Here is a 21,627-nt window from a genome sequence, read left to right on the forward strand (position 1 = left end):
CGTTATTCTGCCACAGTTTGTGTTCTTACTTTATTCCTCAAAGACCTCCTACCTGGTCGATACTTTAATCCTGCAGTTACTTTTTCCTGTAGCTGCAGTTCTGCAGTGACTAAAAGCTCAGGTAAGCTTAACAAAAGGTGCAGAACTCTTGCCTTAAGTATGTATTATGACTTAATTTAATTGCTCACAACTTTCTCTATTTCCTTAGGAAGTGAACAGCTCATGGCTCCATTCTGCCAAAATGCAGATAGATTAAGTCTTCCACACTTCATCTAAAAATTTAGGGCTGTATTAAGAAAAAATTATCAGGCTATTATCAGGCCTATGGAAGGAAAGTTTGCCTCCTGAGGAAACAAGTTTCAATGATTTCCAATAGGTAATTTTTCCAAACTCACAGACTCCCTATGTTACCTACTGAAATGTTTGAGTAGAGAGACAAATATATAAAACATCCAAAGGAAAAAAAAAATATTATGAGAGGTAAAAAAGAGAAGACTGCATAGGAAAAAAAGGCAAAGGAAAAAAAGGGTGGGAAATGAAAAATAGAAAGTAAAAAAAAAAAAAAAGATAGAAAAAAAAAGAGGAGAAAAAGTAATCACCTTCAAGACTCTCCATGTATGAGCTGCTCAGCAGGGAATTTGAGAACTGGCACTGCCAGCACAGAGAGAGAGCACAGCAATGAAGGGCATGGCACAAGACCACCAGGCGTATATTGCTTCCTCTCTCCTTCCCCAGGACTCCACACCAGGACAGCTGTCATTCAGAGGATGCTCATTCAGCTCCTTCTTGTCACTGCTGACTGCCACAGTGACCTGCCAGGCAGGTGTCACCGCTGTCAGGCACAGTCGTGCTCCCCTCCCTCTGCCTGAGCTTGCTCACCAGCAGCTGCTCCGGTTGGGATTTACGAGACACAGATCCTCTTCACACTCATTTTAAGAAGCCTGCAGGTCCTGCCACATTTATTGCTCTCCTGACCTACTTTTAGCCACATGCTGTTATTTAGCCCAGGACTTCTTTCTCTTGACAGCTGCCTAGCTAATGCAATCCTGAAACAGGAATGGGGTTTGTTTCTAGGCATGGTCCCAGCACTAACAGTTACTGATTTGAGTTTCCTCTGTCCCCACCCATGATGGGTACATCTGTCCATAGGCTGTAAACTCATGTTTGATGACACTGTTGTTTTGTTCACTTGATAATTACTCAGTATGACATGGGAGTTCACAGCTGTACGTTGTCAGGGTCCCTCCCCCTGCCGTGGGGTCCTGGCAGAGGGGCCCTGAGGGCACAGACACGGAGTTTCCCTGCCCCTGGTCAGCCTCGTTTCCCATGGGTTGTTTTGTGTTCCCCTGTGTGGGCAGAAGGACCCTCGGGTCCCGTGATTGCCTCAGTTCCTGAGCAGAGCCCCGGCCATGCGGCTGGAGAAATAAACATCTCTGAAACATCTAGCAAGAATCGGGCCATATATATTTCTTTTCCACAGGCCTCCTTGTTTGATACATCGTGTTACAATAACAGTACATGACTTCCCTGTTTGCACAGTGCAGCAACTGAAGATTTTCTTTCCAGCAAGACTTCTTTGCCTTCAAGGGAATACAGGTCAACACCATCTGCCTGCAGATGTTTCTATATGAAAACTTATTGTGAGTTTTGAATACATGGACACAAGTGATGCGTTATACCTAAAACCAGATAACAACAGGGGATTTTGTGTGCCCAAACTGAGAGGCCTTTGAAATCCAAGTCCTTTGTGCTACAATTGTTTGGTTTAGCATTTCAGAACTGGAAAATTAATCATGGCACAGGTTATTTGACCCAGCCACATAATTTACCAGACTACACCTGAAGCTTGAGCCTAGGGCCTAAGCATCGTGAACGATGTAAGTGCAAAATGTTCAATGAATCAAGCAGGAGTATGTACTTGAGATAAAACTTCATTGCCACTAAACTTCTCGATGTGTAGTTCACAACACAGAGAGAAATTAAAGAGTTAAAGAATTTATATTCTAGTGAAGAAAAAACCCCCAAAACACATACAAGTGACTGACTGCTCGAGTCTTATTCAAGTAGAGCTTTTCTTTTTGTTTTCCAACGGAGGTCCCCAGTGATTTTATAATAGATGCAAAAGTCTGGGGATGAATGGAAAAAAAAGTTCTGGTAATCTATGTTCGGTTGAGCTATTCCAGATTTACCCTGGTTTAATCAGCAGCAGAATTTTGCCCTGCTTAAGAAAATATAAGAAAGCTTGCATGTTGCAACAAATAAGGAAGTAACAGAAATGACAGCAAGTCCAGCCCCACATAGTCTATGGATCTTGGAGTTTTCAAACAGGTCATATGACCTCATGTCAAGCGAAGCATCTGTCGAGAAAATAAGTAAAAGATGAAGTAGGGAATCTAAATTGTGTTTGATTCAGCTTTTACTTACACTGTAAATCTACTCCAGCCAAAACTCTGACATGTGTGACCTAATACAGGAGAGTATCCTGAAAAAACCTACATGTAACTTTAATAAATGAATAATGCACTTTAACATACAGACAAGACCGAAAAAAAAAAGGGAAATAAAAGTTAACTGGAGTATATGCTAATCTGCGCTTTGGAAAATGCTTCCACTGCAAAATATTTCAAGGTCCAAACACTCAGGGCACTGTGAAATGAAAATATTCAATTTTTTTGCTTAGCCTTAGAAACATTTCTTAAATATTTACCTGTGTGATGATTTATGTAATTTCGTCTTTGCTTTATAAGAAAAAATATAAGACCATTTACCGATTGGATGGATAACAAAGAAAAAACAATTACCCAGAAATCCCTAAGGGGGAGCATAAGCTTTTTTTTAAAGTATTTATTTCATTACAACGTAGGTTGGAGTACATAAAAAGCTTTACCTATATATGCTTCAAAAATGAAACTACTAATACATCAGTTACACATATAATTCACTTGAACTGTGAACAGTGTCTAAAGAATTTGCATTAGTTAATCTGTTGAAAGTGGCAGCATCGACATCGTTATTTCATGATTTCACAAATTTGTCCAGGGTTTATTCACTAAGACTTAAAAGCAAAGCAAGAGACTCCTGCAAAAGGTAGCTTATTAAACACTGTGATGGTTTGAGAAGGATTGCAGGTGCAAAATAGTAAGACTAACAATATAGTTGGTAAAAACTTATCCTGTTTAAGAAATATTTGAAAAAAACCTGTCCCTATAGTCATCACTGCCTCAAGTACCAACTCGGGTTTCCCTCCCCTGCTATTTGTTTCAACCAGATATAAAGTAGGTACTTTTGACTCCGAATTCATCTCTTCCCTTCTATCCCTAACTCCCATTTATTTCCTTTGAGTAATTTATGAAAGTTAGTCTCCAAAATAGCTGTTGTTGTAGTTTAACCCTGGCCAGGGGCTGAGCCCCACTCACTCCTCCCAGTGATTTGGGGGAGAGAATCAGAAGGGGGAAAGTGAGAAAACTCCTGGGTTGAAAAAAAAGACAGTTTAATAACCAAAGCAAAATCTGCACCAGCAGAACAAGGAATTTTTACACTGCTTCCTATGGGCAGGGCAGGTGTTCAGCCATCCTCAAGAAAGCAGTGCTCCAGCACACATAGAGATGACTTAGGAAGACAAACACCATCACTCCAGATATCCACCCTTCCTTTTTCTTTCCCCAACTTTATATGCTGAGCATGAAAACAAATGGTCTGCATTACCCCTGTGACCAGTTGGGGTCAGCTGTCCCAGATGTGTCCTCTCCAAAGCCCTTGTGTACACCAGCCTCCTCGCTGGTGGGGTAGGGTGAGGAGCAGAAAAGGCTTTGGCTCTGTTTAAACCCTGCTCAGCAACAATGAAACAATCTGTATTATCAGCACTGTTTTCAGCACAAATCCAAAATACAGCCCCATACCAGCTACCGTGAATAAAATTAACTTGACCCCAGCCAAAACCAGCACTCCTGCTGATTCCTAATACCAGTGGGTTCATTCCAGCAGCTCTCAGCACGCAGTAGGCCAAAACAAATGAAGTGTGATTACATATTCTGAGCACACAATTTTACTACGTTTGTGTGTCAATCTCTGCTTTTAGTAGCAGTAATATAAAGTCAGAATAGTTCCAGTAACCTAGTAAATGCATGGAACTATTACAAACTTGCACTACATTATCTCAGGGTAGGAGTTGAGGCAGCAAACAGGCAAAAACGTACTTTGCTGCAATAGTACTCGGACTATTACTGGTAATAGCCAGAGAGTTGTTCTGTTAATCTAGCACCAAATTGGTGTGCGAAGTAACAGCAGAAAAAAGAGAAATTAATAAAATGTTTTTTTCCTACAACTGCTCAACATTACCACCATTCCCCCTTCTTGTGTTTTCTTAAGTTTCCCAGGAGCAATGCTACTGGGAAAAAAAAATTCCCAAAGATAGGATTCTGTCTTGATCTGGATTCATTCAAGCAGAAAACACTACATATCAGTCCAGACACAAAGCACCAGCACCACCGTTAAACTTTGTGATAATGAAGGTTAACACATCTATGGAGCAGTCAATGGAATACATGCTGTAAATCAGGAAAAGCAAAAGCCACTCATCAATAGTGGTAATTGGGATACAGCACTCTAAGAGCCAATCAAACAGCACAGGAGAGGCATGGCTTTCATGTGAGTAATTTATTCTTTTACCACTTTAAATTTTACCAGGTATTTATTTACAAATAAACTTTTTGTGGACAGAATTTACATCAGCGACTGCACAATTTCAGTCATTACTAGGGTATGACTAACATCCTCCCCATGTTGCGTAACAGTGCCGGTTTTGATCAAACAGGGTTAATCTTCTGCAAATTATTTTTTGGACTTAGTTTCAAGTGTGAACAGAATCTGTACACATGCTTTTGCTGCAATTAATTTCTATTTTGCGGAACCAGTTAATAGATAGAAACAGTAAAGTTTCATCTATTATTAGCACTTCTTTATGAAAGTCAGGATTTAGTTTTAGATTCAATAAAGGCTTTAGGCATTTCATTGTTAGGTACTGCAATGCCTCTTTACTAAGGTGGCACCGCTGACAAGAATCCAAATTATCTGTTTGGCCTCCCAGTACAGTGCATGGAGCACCTCACCTCAGACTGGTAACCCAAAATACAGTGCCTGTCTGCAAACGCTTTGCATAGAAAACTTGCCTGGATTGTAACAACTTGTACTAAACCTATGCTGAATTACCCATCCAGGAGATGGGGCCTGGAATCTACTCAGAACTCAATGTACAGGAGCCTATGTGTGCTTTTGGAGTATTTGCATGAAGCTCACCCATGAGAAAGAGCTGCAGAAGGTGGTCCCAATGTAGTTCTCCTGAACAGCCATCGAGATTTGAGAACAAACACACACACACACAAGGTGCAAGGCCTCAGTTCAGTCCTTACTCAGCTTAAGGGAATTCAAGCCTGAATTCTCTAGCAGATGACCTTGAAAATAGGAGTAGTCTAGGGAGGAAACATTATTTCCTGAAAAATAAGGGCAACTATCTCCTGTGTGTACCAATAAAATGGGAGGACTGTAAGATTCAGGGGGAAGAAAGACAGCGGGGCAGACTATGTCTCTCTAGCTAGTCTCAGGTCACTCAGTGAGGATGACTACCCTGACGATTTGTGAGACTTTTAGCCAATTAACATACAATGCAAAACACACACATATTTAGAGATCAGGGACTAGCTCCAACAGGTCCTTTAGTCCACTGACAATCAGAGGGTGGGAAATGTGGACTGAATGCTTGCAAGCTAAGAAAGCACATACAGATCTCCATGTTCCCATGCAAATATGGTAGACTTCAGGCTACTCTAGATAAAATGGCTGTTTTAAAAGCAAAACATATGCAAACACAACTTGAGGGTGGCCTGGCCCTTTAGTTTGCACCTAAATTAAACCCTATTACATCAGTGGTTTCTGGATATCCCACTTGGTAGGTAGGTGTGGAACTGCTCAGCAGCTCCACATGTCAAAGAGACAGTTGTTGCTAGGTTTAAGTAAAACTGTAGGGTTCTGGAATGACAATTTCAGTCTTTAAATGCCTGAAGACTATCTAAATTCTGGTTTTAGTACCCAAGTTTGTTACAGGTTGTTTTTTTTTTTTTTTGTGAATATATAACTGGGGGAGAAAACAATTCTCAGCAAACCTGCCTCAGGCCTACCAGGGAGGAAACAGAGGCCACAGAGTAGGAAATTTGGCTAGAAACATGCCTCTGCTGTTAATCATCAGGCTGTAACTATGCAGTGTACAAAGGAAACAGGTTTGATAGACAGCTACTAATGAAGCCCATACTCTGCCCCACTGACACTATGTAACAGTGAAAGCAGGTAAGCACTTGATTCAACCTTTTTTAAAAACAGGACCTAGCAAAAATACAAACCACTGCAGGTTTACTGAATGCTTATTACTGTAGAACTTACTTCCAAATGTATTTCTTCATCGTGTACAGCAATAAATATTGGAAGAAAGGATTTCGTTCATTCTATCCCAAAAGTTTGTGAATTATTTTCAGATCTTAAATCATGGAAACTTCCTAAAACTAATTTAAAAGCATTTTCATGCATTAGCAGGAATGAAAGTGCTTAATTAATGCTTAATGAATAGGAATGCAAAAGCTGGCTTGATACCTCACTGCTTCAAGTGTAAGAACTGTAGTGCAAGAACTATACTACCTAAGTCTTTGAACTATGAAATCATGTTGTATTATTGAAAGATAACACAGTTTCCTTGCGTGTGTGTGTTCCTGGTGACTCTACTATTTCAAAATCTGGCCTAACACTTACGTCTCTAGTTTAAGTATGCACCTAAGTGTTGCACTACACAGCTTGAAATACTTTCTGCAGTTAACATAAAAATTATGCTGAAAGCAAACATGTAATTTTTCTTTCCTCCTCAAGCTACAACACTGTAATTTAATTTAGAGTCAACATTTCCAAGGATTCTCGTCTGAGAATTAAATCAAATATTCTGTGAAGGATGTTAAATTCCACTGCACCAACCTGTACTGAGGCTAAGATAAATGTCACACTCCACAGGCCTACAGCTCCTGCCTGGCTGATGCTTTAATTAGCTCACTAGGGAACAGGCTGCTCACTTGGCTACAAACTTCTAGGACTGGACCACTGTTTTCTATAGAATGGCTATTGAGATCAGCTGCATTAAAACCCCATGCAACAACGATAAGAGAAAAAAAACCCAAACATTAAAGGCAAGGAAAAAAATACCTATGAAGTTCACTATTCTCTTTTGTAAAGATGGTGTCTCTTAGGACAGAGCCTGCTGCCTTCCTTTGGAACTAGCAATTATGTATAAGAATGCTAAAGTCCTGTTTAACAAAAACATCTTAATAAAACATAAAAAGATCTGCTTTTTTTGATGCAAGGGCCCTATGTCTTTCTAAAATATGAATCTATACTAGAGCTTTGAGTATAAACCATTCTCTTCCACAGTCCATGCCAGTTCCATGCTGAATATACAGCAATGTACCAGCAAAACCACAGGTTCTTTTTTCAGAAAAGGTTTCTCAGTGATTCACCATAAAGCTAAAACATTTGCCTTGCCTATTGATTTTTTTAAATATAAAATGTATAAAATAAATGTATGTGCCCTTTTCAATATAGTCTGTCAGTGTAGACACTCTACGTTTTTCCAGTTCTGAGTAACATGACAAAAAGTATGCTCCAACTTTCCACAGGCAGGAAGAAGTTTTGTATGATTTTGCCTCATTTGGATGCTGCCCCAAAAACAGCTCTCTTGGGCAATTTAGAATCACAATGACAGTGTACTCTATCAGCATGTACTGCAATTAACAAGGACTTATTGATTACAGCAATCATTAGTTCAAAATAAATAAAGCAGTCTCTCAAGAAGTAACATCATGCTAGTGCACAATATAATCAACACGTGTAGCACATTCCTATTTTCCATGTCCCCTTCTGATGGTCTTGAAATATGTGGGAAAGGCCTTTTGCCACAGGTTGGTTTAGGTTAGCCTTCCCTGACCTGCAGTTAAAGAGCATATGAAATACAAAGTTTTTCCCCAACTCTAGTGGCATACATGGTCATATCAACCGGTTGTAGTCTGAACAGCTTCAGTTCATTTTTGTTTTAATTTAAAATCTCTGATCAAAAAAAAGTAATAAAACAATGTCTTTTCATACAGAAACCACTGCCTTTTTCAAATAAAGAACACATCAACATCTCATATCTACTATAAAACGCCACATGTTAAAAAGGTAACTTGACTTGTTCTTTTTTTTTCTTTTTCTTTGCATTCCAAGTAAAACATGTGGCACACATTTGTGTTACTTAAAACATTAAGTTTGGTATCTGTTAAATCATCTGTGGTTGAAATTCCTGGGACCAATACAGTGCCACAGCTTCCCTAAACCATCTATTGCACCAGAAATGAAAGGCTGTGATGGAGATGTTCTTCCTATATTTTTTAAACACAGGAAATAGTTGGTTTAACATAAAAACAAATGCAGCTAAATTATGTTGCCAGCAGTGTTTATCCCTCAGTATCATCCCAGAGGGAAAAAACCACAAATAACAGAAAAGGCTCCAGCCCAGATTGCAACTACGTGAGAAACACAACCAAAATTAACATCCCATTATGACACTGTTGTCGAGAATATTTTAGAAATCCAGGTGTAAAAAAGTTTTTCTCAGATTGGGGATTGGCACAAACATAATCCAGAGATTATCCTTTATAGCAGCTTTTACTTTTGTGTGCTTGGCTTTTCACACAAAGCACAGCAAATATGAGAAGAGTTACAAATGGGTTACAACCAGCTCAACATCTTGAGAGCAGAGAGGACAAAAGGAGAAGTCCCTTTTCTCAGCAAACACAACAGAATGGGTCCCCTCCGTAGACGGGAGTTTGTGGATCTGCAACCCAGCTCCCCCCCTCAGCAAGCCAGAGCCAGGCTGGCCACCTTACAGTGGGAGGGAGCCCTCCTGGTCCCCTGTTTTGTCCAGCCTCTCGGGCAGGGTAAGCACAAAGGGTAGGAGGACACCCTTGGCATCCAAGGGAGCTTTAAGAAGCTCCCCGTCAAAGGTGCCCTTGAGCCCACCATCTGCTTCCACCTCACCGTCCTGGGCTAGGCTGAAGCGAAGGGTGCCGGTCCGGTTGACGCAGTAGATGGTGTTGCCCAAGGGGGCACAGCGGAAGGGCTGGATGGGGCCACCGCTGGGCCGCAGGCTGGCGCACTGGCTCCAGCACTTGGCCACCGTGTTGTACCGGAAAACTTCAACACCACCGCCAGTCCCGCCACCTGGGCCCTGCTCCCCACCACGGCCACTGCTCACATCAAAGCGGTAAATGAAGCTCTTGAAGGCCACCATGTCAGCAGAGCGCCGGCGGCTGCTGTTGTAAGGGCACTCCTGCCACTCGTCACGCTTAGGGTCATATTTGAGTAGGCGGTAGAAGAGGGAGCCTCCTGACACATAGATCTCCCCGTTGCAAGTGGTGGCCTCGTGAGCCACAGCAAAGGCACCCTTGGGCAGAGGGGCCACAGGGCTCCAGCGGTCAGCCCGCGGGTCGTACCTTTCCACAGTGAAGAGGCACTCGCCCCCCACAGCATAGAGGTAACCATCCAGGGCCAGCAGCTTGAGCTGCGAGCGGGGCTGAGCCAGCGGCCGCACCTGGCTCCAGGTGTCGGTCAGGGGGTTATAGCAGAAGACCTTGTCGGAAAGGCGGGCCCTGGGTTCGCTGCCCACCGGCCCTGTCACAATGCCCCCTGCCAGGAAGAGGTAGTTGTGGAGGACGCACATGGCGCAGCCCTTGGCATTGGCCTCCTCGGGCAGGCGCGTCAGCACCCTCCACTCGCCACTGGTCTCCTGGTAGCAGTGAATGAGGGAGCCACTCTCTTCCAGCGACACCACGGAGGAGGGACTCTGCGGCCGACTGCTCTCGCGGCTCTGTGGCCGGCTGCCACCACCCGGCCGCTCGAAGGCGTCGCTGACCTCGGCCACCAGCAAGCAGGGCCGGCCAGCATCCATGCGCCGCTGCAAGATGAGGTCCCGCTCAGTGCCGCTGAGGCGGCCGTAAACGCTGGGCTCCCGCAGCACCTCCAGGTAATGGTCACTCATGAAGCGATAGGCAGCCTCCCGCAGCTCCGCCAGCCGCTGCTTCTTGGCCAGGCAGAGGAGCTGGTAGCAGTTGCCGAGGCAGAGCTGGGCGCGCATGGCCTCGGCGGCACAGTGCAACGCACAGGGCATCTGGAGGACGCGGGCTCCGCTCACCACCTCCGCCAGGTTGTCGTGCCGCACCTCGCCCATGCGGGCCGTGTACACGTAGTCAATGAGCAGCCGCAGCGCCCCGTAGCTCACCCCCTTCACCCGCAGGACGTCCCGTGAGGCGCGGGCACGAAAATAGTCACTCTTGGCCGCCAACACCGACTTGTGCGCCCGAATGCGGCGGCCCGACACCTCGATCACCAGGTCGGGCTCCTCCGGCGGCCGGTCCCGCGGCCCCACCACCTCCTCATCCTCCTCCTCCGGCTGGCAGGCGGCGTTGTTGATCTCCCACTGGCTCTGCACCACCCGGCCGCCGGCCGCGGGCTGCTGCGGCTCGGCAGCGGCGGCGCTGAAGCAGAGGGAGGAGCTGAAGCCGCAGGGGGCGGCCGGCGTGGGCGGCGGCGGCGGCGGGGGAGCGCCGTTCGCGGCCCCGCTCTCCTCCTCCTCCGGGGCCGCGCCGCTGCCCTCCATGGAGCCGCGCTACCTGCGCCGGCGCCGCGCCTGGTCCGTGCGGAGCGCTGCCGGCCGCCGCGGCGCGGCCATCACCTGCGGGACAGACCAACAGAGCTCAGCATCCGCGCCTTCCTCCGCTCCCCCGCGGCTGCTTTCCCCGCCGCTTCTCAGGATTAGTATGCGGGGCCGCCGCTCCCGCAGGCGGGGCCGTCTCTGGTTTCCGGGGCTAAACCTCCCCTTCTCCTTTCCCTGGGGGATCCACCCTGCGGCTCGGCCGCCTCCCGCTGCCCTCGGCTAACTGGGCTAGCTCAGCCCCCGAAAACCTGAGCTCTTCTGGTGGGACCGGGGATCGCCCCGATGAGCACCTCAACAGCCTGAAAAGCAATTCTGGTTTTCCCGTTGCTCTGCAAAAATTCTAAGCAGTTTGCAGGCACTCATTCCTTTTCATGACAACTGGTCCCTACACTGCGCTGGGTGATGAGCAAAAACCTCCTTTAACGGCAGACACTTAGGAGTACTATCACAATGCATTCACCTTGTGCAACTATTTCAGAGGAAGGCTGAGGCTGCAGTCTGTTCTGGAAGGCGATTCCCCACTAGCCAAGTTTGCCTTTGCATGACCTTCGGGAAGTTTTCTTCATATCAGTGCTCCTCATATGCATTCCCCCTGTTTAAAAGAAAGTGTAAAAAGATAATTATTTTAAAAATCGATATAGCCTCTGTTTAGTCAGTAGTTTAAGAGTAATAAAGTTACGTTTCTTTTAATAATATATCTAGAGTATCTTGACACCCTGAGTATGCTAATAATTCTGTTTACAAAACACACGGAAGTATTTTTTCTGTTTTTGGGACAAGAGCAATCTCACATTTGTGCAGCAGCATATGTAGCTGTAATGCATTAGCAAGGCATAAATCAGACTTCATAAAGATTGCTTCGTGTCTTTATTCAAAGATTTATAGCTTCTGTCAATAAAAAGTAGAAGCAAGGGGAAAAAATCACAACAGATAATTAGAACATGAAGTCTCTTGTGGGAAAAGGCAGGATACAGGGAGGGCATCGCTGTAAGTAAGTTAGTCCCTGTCAGCACAATCACCACCCAGTTCTACCCTCATTTCACGAACACAGTTTTTAGAATTTAATGAAGTGCCATTTGTTTGCCTCATGTTTGTTTATGAATTTTCCAGACTTGGTTAAAGTTTTGATGAGCAATGCATAAAAATTTTCCAAATGTACTTAATATAATTTAATAAGTATCTGCAGCCCTGATTCTATTTTTAAGGAGGTTATTAATTTCCATTTAAATCCCCTTTGTCAGTTTTTTCACAGTCCTCAAGGAACACTCATTTCTATGTAAAATATGCATTGTGGCTTCCTTTCAGCAGACATGATTCATTTACCCTGTTAAATTAGCATTAGGGAGATCTAACTTTTTAATATTTTTTTTTACTGAAAGCGTAACTGCAAAGTGACATTGTCTGGAAACCCCTGACACAGACAGGAAATCTAGAAGCCCATACCTGCAATGCAAACTTTATTTAAATGATAATATCAGTCTTCCCTCATGGCTTTTTATTTTGTGCACTTGCCTGGTGAAGGGCTTTCTACTACATTTGATCACATTCAGTTAGACTGAATCAATGCTGAGGTTTGATTTCTGGGTATTGGAGACTTTCAGACCGTAACAGCAGCATTTTAAAAGTGGGCGCTTCCAGCTGAAAACTTAGAAAAGCTGAAAGAGGGTTTGGAGGATTTTGCCAACAAGAGAAATGACCACGACAGCAATCTCAGCATCTCTGTCTAGCTGAAAACAAAATACAATAATTATACAAAGATGAAGCTGAAAAAACAATTCACAGAGGTTGTGGAACCTTTCCATTATTGAGCAACATGACTGATCTGAGTTAAAAGGTCATGGATTTAGTATGAAACAGGAAGATGCTGAAAGGGCCTGATGGAAATACAATACTGAACTCCTTCTCTGTTCTTATCTACAGTGATCAAAGAGTTGTACTGCAGTTCTGGCAACAGAGAACATTAAAGAAGTACAGAATTGCAGAAGATACTTGATAGCTGTGATGATTCAGAAGAATCTGACCACCCAATGATCTCATTTGGCTTAAACTTATTTTAGGATTTTTTTTCAAAACTCACAAACAGGATAGGTACTGGAAAAGGAAGCAAGCTACTGAGAGTACATGGTACCTATGGACTGAGATCACCTTTTATACTGGGGACTTTTAAGTCAGAAGCTGAATTACTTGGTCTGAAAATGTTTTCATTATCATGGGCTTGGTCTAGGGATGATGTAATGTTAATGGACAGAGGAGCTGCCAACAAACATGAACTGTATTTACAGACTTGGCAATGACACACAATATCCTGAATGTGTGGCCCCAACCTCAAATGCTGTGAGACATTGCTCAAGTAACAGCATAGATAAGAAGGCACAGTTTTTCTGACAGAGAAACTGTAGTGAAGAGCTGCAGGTAAAGTTTCCTGGCATTGCATTCATCTGGCAGTCCTTCTGATAAAATCCAATTAAATGCTTGTATTGAATTGTTCTCTCTTTATTTTTTTTGTGCAGTGCCAACAGCCTTTGATCCAAACCACCTCCTTTAGCAAGACCCACTTTCTCTGGGGAATATGTGCATGTGGGAGCAATTGGGTTACTGCTCTCCAGTTCACAAATGGAAACAGCTCTGACTCAAGTCTCGTAAATAAAAGCAGTGCTTTCCCTATCATAAGCAACTCTAATTTACATAAGCAGGCTATCCTCCCCAGGAGACTTACCAATTCAGAAATGACAGAATGCCATTCTGCTCCACTTTAGTCCAGAAAAAATGCTCTTGTAAAAACGTGGACTGCCAAAATTTACTTCAGTAGAGAAGTCCCTTGGGATAGGGGCGTCATCTGATTGAGATGATTAAGGCCCCCAAAGAGGCAGGATCATCAAAAGAGAAAAACCATCCCTTATATTTATTTTAAAAACTAAACAATGACTTAAAAGGAGAACTGGCTAGGGTGAAATGTAGGCAGTCAAGTGTAGAGTGGTTTGCATACTTACAAAAATGATCTGTTATACTCCTGCTCATTGAGGAGATTGGTGAAATTCGGAGGGAAAAAGTGTTCTCTTTGTAGATGGGGAAAACATCTGGAGCATAAAGATGCCATTTCTCTGAAAGGGCCTGCACTGCTTGGATCCTACTACAGCTTTAAACTCTAACCACTTGATTAACCTCCTGTTTGTAAGAAAAAAGTACAATTGTCTTTCAATGTACCACCTCAAGAAAAACAGCAGGAAGAATAATTCTTTTTCTCTCCCTTTTCTGAAGTTAGGTACGATACAATCCTAGTGTCTTGCCCTGACTGCTGGATATATATATGGCTTTTATAGTATTGCCTTCACACTGAAGTGTGGATGCAAATTTTGACCGCTCAAGGTGCTGTAATTTTCTCACACCATGTAATAAAGGTATGAATGTTTTTAATCTCATTACTACAACATTTTCATACAACCACAAAGAAAAATAAACATTTAAAAATTGCAGCTTATGACTACAGACCACACAAGAAACATGTGGACAGCAGTTCCTCATCAGAAACTCAGAGGAAGAAAAGGCTGTGTGTGTCTGGGCACGGAGGAAGAGAGAGGAAGTAAGTCATAATAAAAATATTATCAAAAGCCTGATTAAATTGATATTATAGCTAACAAATCCAAACTAAAAATATGCAAGTTCTAAACAGTCATCATGACCAGAGAAAAGGTTTCCTAACAGTGATATCCATAGAGACAAACATTCTCTAAAAAGGAAACTATCTTTTTGAGTTCTTTCCAGTTTAGATTCTTCAGAAATAGTTAGGGAGGAGTAGTGTCCCTCAGGAGTTCTCACAGCAAAAAGGAAGTAACACTCCTACAAAAGCAAACTCTAGCAAAGATTAAGTGCAAGTTCTCTCCAACATCCCTTAGAGTAAAGAAAGTCTAACAAAAAAAAAAGAACAGTCAGAAAAGAAGTTTTGAGTGATTACAATACCTTTGAGAAAAACTCCAGGGCTGATGTGGTGTCTTTTTCACTAATGCATGACAGATCAGGAGGTAAGTATGGCTTGGCAACAACATGCTGAATGCAACAAAACTTTTTAAGCAGAATTGCTGCTAATTCTCGACATGGGCTCACAGCTACACTTATAGATATGAGAGCATGTGGTCATGTCTGTGATAAACTGAAGTTTATCCAGTCTTGAACCAGCTCCCAAGAAAAAAGGTGATACCTAGCATAGGCACACTCTAACAGCCACAGTTCATGGCTTTGGAGAAAAGGTGGCTTGTGCTAGTAGCAACTAGCTAGTTGCTAGAAAACTAGTACAGCAAGCCTTCATCAGCCTGAGAAATGCAGAGCTGACACTTCTTCAGGGCTTGGTATGTTTGCTCTGTGACTTGATGAGTGTGCACAAGTGTAGGTGAAAATTCTGCATGCTGAAGGCTTTCTTAGGCTGGTGAAGAAACCCTAAACAAACCAAGTGTAAGTGTAAACAAAGCAACAGATTTACACTATTGAGGGGGGAAAAAAGACTGCTAGAGCATATTGTGGATAATTAAAAGTTTACATTAATTGACTGGGAGAGTGAAGGATGGGCTCAAGGAATGCAAGGGTTAATGAAATTGGACAGGAGACTAGTAGATCTAGAAATCCTTTCTGACCTTAAATTCTGGGAGTTGCCATACACCAGGAGCACTGACTTGAAGCAAAGCATCAGCTTGTGATGATTAAAAGCATCATTTAAGCATTAGTGTGTAATGTGGTAATGTTGACTGCAGAAATGCTTTTCAGTATTAAACTGTATTGTCAACAAATTGCAAACATATTCAAAGTCCCTATGAACATTTTGGCAATGTTGGTACTAATACAGAAGGAGAATATCCACTGAGAAGCCAAGTCAAGCAAACCAGCAAAATAGTTTAGACAGATTTTTGAAAATCAAAGTAGAGTCAGGCTTGGTTTTGCATTCCAGAAGAGCACTTGATCTCCATAAATGTACTGCACTCTTCCAACACACCTGCTCTGTATTGCATTTAACATAGAAGATGGGGCAACTTGTTTGGAGGAAATTAAATTCCTGCTTTAAGATAAAACTGGATTTTGCTTTTTATATCATTATGGAAACGACATACAGATTAAAGAGCCCAAAGCACCAGAAATCTGCCAAAATATGTCACCATAGTGCTTGAGAAAGACCTAATGTGAGAGGTAACAACAGACTTCAAAGGTAAGCAAACAGTCCCATTTTTCTGAGACTTATGCCTAGGAAAAAAAAGTAAAACTTCTAGAGAAGGCAATAAGGAAAACTTTTTTTCCCAGACGAACTCTGGATCTGGTACTTAAGAGAAAAAAAAGCCCCACTTTTAGAAACGGAACAGTTTCACTGATTTATTGACAAACTAAGTAAGTGATGCTTACAAAGGCAGAGGTCCTTTAGATACATGGTGAATGGCATCCTTCTCATTTTTGGAGATCATATATGGTTTCTTTGCCCACATACTTCTTCAAACTACAGGTTTGCAATCATTCTAGCTGCAACTAAAAATTACACTACAGGTAGGTTTGATTTCAAGAATAATTCCAGGTTCCTGCAGACATTGTCTCTACACAGACTTTGGATGGGATTCAGGTATGGAGAGACCCACCACAGTGCTAAACATGGCAAAGGCTGACTTTGCGGGCAGGTTTATCCGGCAGTTGGCAGTGCAGCAAAGATGTAAGACCTACGACAGCCAGATCAGATAGCAGAGCAAAACCTCCAGTATGACAGCCCTAATCTGAAAGAAGGAAAGGAATCAGCTTGCACGGACATGGCAGAAATGCTGCTGGTACACTTTGCTGTTGGGCCTATAACTGTGACCTACTAGGTTACTCACAGGAGTCTGATTTCTTGTATTTATTTCATGAAAATCAGGCCAAGGTGGATACACAGAGGGCCATATTCCCACACAGAACTGATCAGGGGGTGGGATGCCCCCCCCAGTTCTCCTGCAAGGGGAGAGACCGATGCTGTGTGTCTGAGCTGTACAGCACTGCTGATTTACCTGTAACCAGCTCCTGGAATGGAATCTGGAACATACACACAGGTTCTGTACACATATGCAATGGGTGGGTACAATTACATGCCAACTGATTTGGAGCCTCAAAAATCAGCGCATGAGAGCTACCAAGGGCTAGCCAGCAGAAAAATATCAAAGGTGATGAAGTACTTAGCTTGTGCAATCAGGGGACTTTAGTTCTTGCTTTGGGTGCCTTAACCCAGAATCCTCTTCAAAATAAACCTAAATTTCTTTAAAATATAGCAGTACTGACTCTTGCTGCTACTTTGCCTTTCTGTACATTAGAGTTCGACCAAGCCCCATGGGAAACTTGTCACTGCCCCTTTGCCTGACAAGACTAAAACCCCAAGTGCCCAAACCATCAAGTCCATGAAAGAAGGATTACTCTCCTTCAGACTAAACCAGTATTACTTTTCACAGAAACAATAAAAAAGTGTTTCTGAGGGTGAGGAAGAAGAATCCTGGGTTCTGTTCCCTGATAAAAGGGAAGTTTCTATACTTCTTCCCATTGCCTTTAGTGGGTTAGGGCTCAGCTATATTGTCTGGAGATCTAAGCCATTCTGACTTGTGCTAGGATTGAAAAACACTATTGCTGATCTCAAAGCAGAAATGCATGCTGCAGTCATAGGTATTTTTGTGGCAAGCCTTTACTATCAGGAGTAGTTGTAGGCTGTCAGCCCAGATTTCACCAAACAATGGGAATGCTTTTAGTAGCAATGATGCAACTGAAGGCTTAACAAAATATGAAACTACTTTATGTAACCATTGGAACTGAACAGGGAAAGAAGAGAAAATTGAATGTAATGCAGGCTGTTTACATTAGTACAAGCTAACATTTCCTGACCATTCTGAGATAGAAATAAAACAGGTTTCTATTAAAACACTTTTATTTTCGTGGCCTGACACTTTCTGCCTTGGATGCATAGCATTTTTTACTATAATGTGAATTTCACATGCTGAGCCTGGGTGTTCAGGCAAAGCTTTTCTGGCTGCACTGATTTCTCTGACTAAGCTCAACTTTTACATCAAGAATTTAGGGCAATTCAGTATCTCCCACTATAATGCTTTTTCCATTGAACAAGGCAGACAGGTGTCTCGATTTAAGGGACAGAAAAGATTGCCTGGTTATCAAATCTTATTCCTGTAAGAACAGGCCAAAGAATTTTACTTCTGTACCAAGCTAATAACTCCTGGATGAATTCGGTCAAAATGTTGCTCTGCTCAGGTCATTCATCTCACATCTATTCAGTTTCTCTGTTTTGGCCAATGGCCTTGGTTGAAAAGCAGGTGTCAGACAGATCATCCTGAATACCACTTTGGAATTCTCTTTCCTCAAAATGATCCATGCTCTTTTCTGAAGAGACATACAGACTGGTAACACAACCGTGAAGGGTGATGATGATCAGAGGACTGTCCATCTGCTTTTGGACTTTCTGACACAGAGTAGAAGTAAAGGCTGTAGTATGTCTGACTAATCTATGATTCAAACGTGTCATTTTCAAGTGCTACAGAATAAAGGGTTGTTAATGCATGCAGTTAAATATGCATCATGTTCAACAGTCACAGTGTTATCCTTGCATTTATTAGTCTGCAATCTGGACAAAGCTGTACAGTCAGGACCCGGAGTGAGAAGTAAGACTTTTGCTTCAGAATGCAAGGCAGAGACTTTTGGTTTTATGGTTATGATTTGGGAGGTGTGAGAAGAAGCTCAGATTCAGGGGTCCTGATTTGTGGTTCTGACCTCAAAGCAGATACTGAGGCTTTTCAGCCACTGTCATGTGAAAAGCTGCCTGATTTTGGGGGTACAATCCAAGTATTTATTTCCTGTAAGGCTGCAAAATGTCTTGGCAGAAATACTGTCCAGGTGTTAGACTAACAGATTCTTGCAACTCTGTTGCCTGTCTTAAAGCTCTTCTATCACAGAGAATGAGTGGTATAGACCTCATCCTGGACACAAAGCAGCAGTGAATTTACCACATGAATGCACATCAACGGCCTTTGCCCTCATTCTTCTATATCAAAATGTAGAATTTCTTGGGACATATGGCACTGACTAACTCCAAAGCTCACACTACAATACACTCAAATGACATTTACTGTTTCTGCATCTACTGTGGAAACCAAACTTCAAAACTCTATTATCAATTGATATTGAAGAAGTATGTTTGTGTACTGCTCACTTCCATGACTTTGAAGTGAGTCAGGCTTGTGATAGTAGCCTGCAACTAGAAACTGCCACCTAAGTTTCACAGAGAATTTTGATAAAGCCAGACATCACTTTAAATCCCAACGCCACTGCAGTCAAGAAAAATTCCCATTAACTTCATGAGCATCTGGATTTCTTACGCTGTTGTACTGGGTTTGCATGGCAAGGTTTTGGCAGCGGGAGGGCTGCAGGGGTGGCTTCTGTGGGAAGCTGCCAGAAGCCTCCTCACGTCTGATAGAGGCAGTGCAGCCGGCTCCAGGAGAGACCCTCTACTGGCCAAGACCAAGCCCATCAGTGATACCGGTAGTGCCTCTGGGATGACAGAGTTAAGAAGAGGAAAAAGTTACTGCACAGGAGTAAATTGCAGCCAGAGACAGGAGTGAGGATATGTGAAAGAAACAACTCTGCAGATGTCAAGGTCAGTGCAGGAGAGGGAGGAGGTGCACCATGCGCTGGAGCAGATTCCCCTGCAGCCCGTGGTGCAGCCCATGGTGAGGCAGCTGTGCCCCTGCAGCCCATGGAGGTTAGTGATGGAGCAGAGATCCACCTGCAGGCTGTGGAGGATCCCACACTGGAACGGGTGGATGCTGTGGATGCCGTGAACCTCTGGGAAGCCCACACTGGAGCAGATCTGCTGGCAGAACTTGTGACCCCACAGAGGACCCATGCTGGAGCAGTCTGTTCCTGAAGGACTGTGCCCAGTGCGAGGGACTCATGCTGAAGCAGTTTGTGAAGAACAGCAGCCCATGGGAAGGACTTATGCTGGAGAATTTTGTGGAGAACCTTCTCCCATGGGAGAGACCCCTTGCTGGAGCAGGAGAAGATTGTGAGGAAGAAGGAGCAACAGAGACAACATGTGATGAACTGACCGCAATACCCACTCCCTGTCCCCTTGTAACACTGGGGGAGGGGGAAAGGTAAAGAATTCAGGTGTAAACTTAAGCCTTGGAAAAAGAGAAGTATGGTGGGAAGATGATTTTAAGATTTGGGTTTATTTCTCATTATCCTGCTCTGATTTCCCTAAGTCGACTCTGTTTTGCTCATAACAGTAAGTGGTGAGTGATAGCTCACTGTTCTTATCTTGACCAATGAGGCTTACATTTTATTTTCTCTCCCCTGTCCAGCTGAGGAGAGGAGTAATAGAGCAGCTTTGGTGGGGAGGAGGCATCCAGCCAGGGTTAATCCACCACAACTGTACAGACAAATGTCTACAGTAGCTGTTTTTTGAACTAAAGCAATGCAGGGAGTTGCAATAAAAGGAGAGATGAAAGAAAGCTACAGGATAAGAGAAAAACTCTCCCATGAACAGATTTGTCTTTGACTGAAGGAATCAGAGCATTTGTTGTTCACATGCCACTCCCATAGCAAAGGGTTGGCTTTTAGTTCTTACTGTCTAACACCTAAAATACAGGTTGCAGAAATAATAGTTCATCTCCAGACCTTAGGGTCTGTTTTTTCAATCTACTTACAAGAGAGGGAAAAAGAGAAAATAGCAGAACTGCTTCCAAGAAAAAAACCACACTATTTTATAACTCTGACAGGTTGATAGTTCGAAATGATTCAGAAGTCCAGGAGTCTTCCAGCAATTAGAGATCCAAAGCTGAAATGCAAAACTTATCTAGCTCCTTAAGTACTCCTGGAGTAATCAGTGTCCAGAAAAACAACAAACAGCTTGTGCTAATCTATGAATGCGTAAATGTAAAATAACTTCAGTGAATGCAAATCATGTTGTGACAGACAACATAACAGCATGGGAGCTGCCTGACCAACCTATGTTGATTTGTATAGAAAGACTGCGGCTTCTGGCATGTTTCCAAGTGAGTTAAAAAAGGCTGTCAACCTGTCTGTTTCAGCCAGAGGCACAGCAATGGCAGCTTGTGAAACATCACACCTGAAAAGCATTTATGTGACACATCTTTCTTCTTCTCCCTCTGACACACGGTGCAAAACCTGTAGAACCTCTGGACTTTTTCTCCAGCTTGTTTTGCATTAAATAAACTGACTTAGCCAATCACTAATTCCTGCCATCCTTGCTGATGCGGTATAAGAAAGAAACTGGGAAGTACCAAATGTGTAGTGCAGAACAAAAAATCCAGCCAACTCTTTTTGCATTAACACTCAATCCCCCATATACAATACTGACCCAGTCTTGTAATCCTTCTAAAGCCAAAACTGCCAGTTAGCATCTAAGGAGCATTTTAGGATGAAGAAAAGGGTACAGCATTGCCAACCAATTGGTCCTGATCCTGCAGAGAGTTACACACAGATGTAACACTGTTCACAGGACTAGCACCACTCGTAATGCCAACATCTGCAGTGTAAACTGAGTGCTTGCTTAATTAACTGCAGGAGGAAGGCAAAATCTCTATCCATTCACTGTGTTGTCACATGGTGAAGAGTTCTGGCACAGGGATTTGGGCAGGAATGTATGGCCCCGGCTAGGGAAAGAGCAGGGTCTCTTCCTGCTCAGTGACAGCTCAGTCACACATCAGGTTAAACTGGCTGTCAAATTTTGAACTGCTATAAAGTAATTCTTCTTCAATGAAAGGAACTAATCATGCCTGCTCACTGACAAAACAACACTGAGACCAAACATGAAGCAGAAACAATAGATGATG

General features: G+C 43.1%; 1 protein-coding gene across 1 annotated transcript; it reads right to left on the reverse strand.

The window, feature by feature from the left end:
• Positions 1-8,950: 8,950 nt before the first annotated feature.
• Positions 8,951-10,723, reverse strand: KBTBD11 (kelch repeat and BTB domain containing 11; the record flags this gene model as incomplete). The annotated part of the gene is made up of 1 exon (XM_082303424.1): positions 8,951-10,723. The coding sequence occupies one exon, from the start codon at positions 10,721-10,723 to the stop codon at positions 8,951-8,953; it is 1,773 nt and encodes a 590-aa protein (XP_082159550.1).
• Between the last annotated feature and the right edge of the window lie 10,904 nt (positions 10,724-21,627).

Source organism: Coloeus monedula, assembly GCF_965178545.1.
Source record: "Coloeus monedula genome assembly, chromosome: 2".
NCBI lineage: Eukaryota > Metazoa > Chordata > Aves > Passeriformes > Corvidae > Coloeus > Coloeus monedula.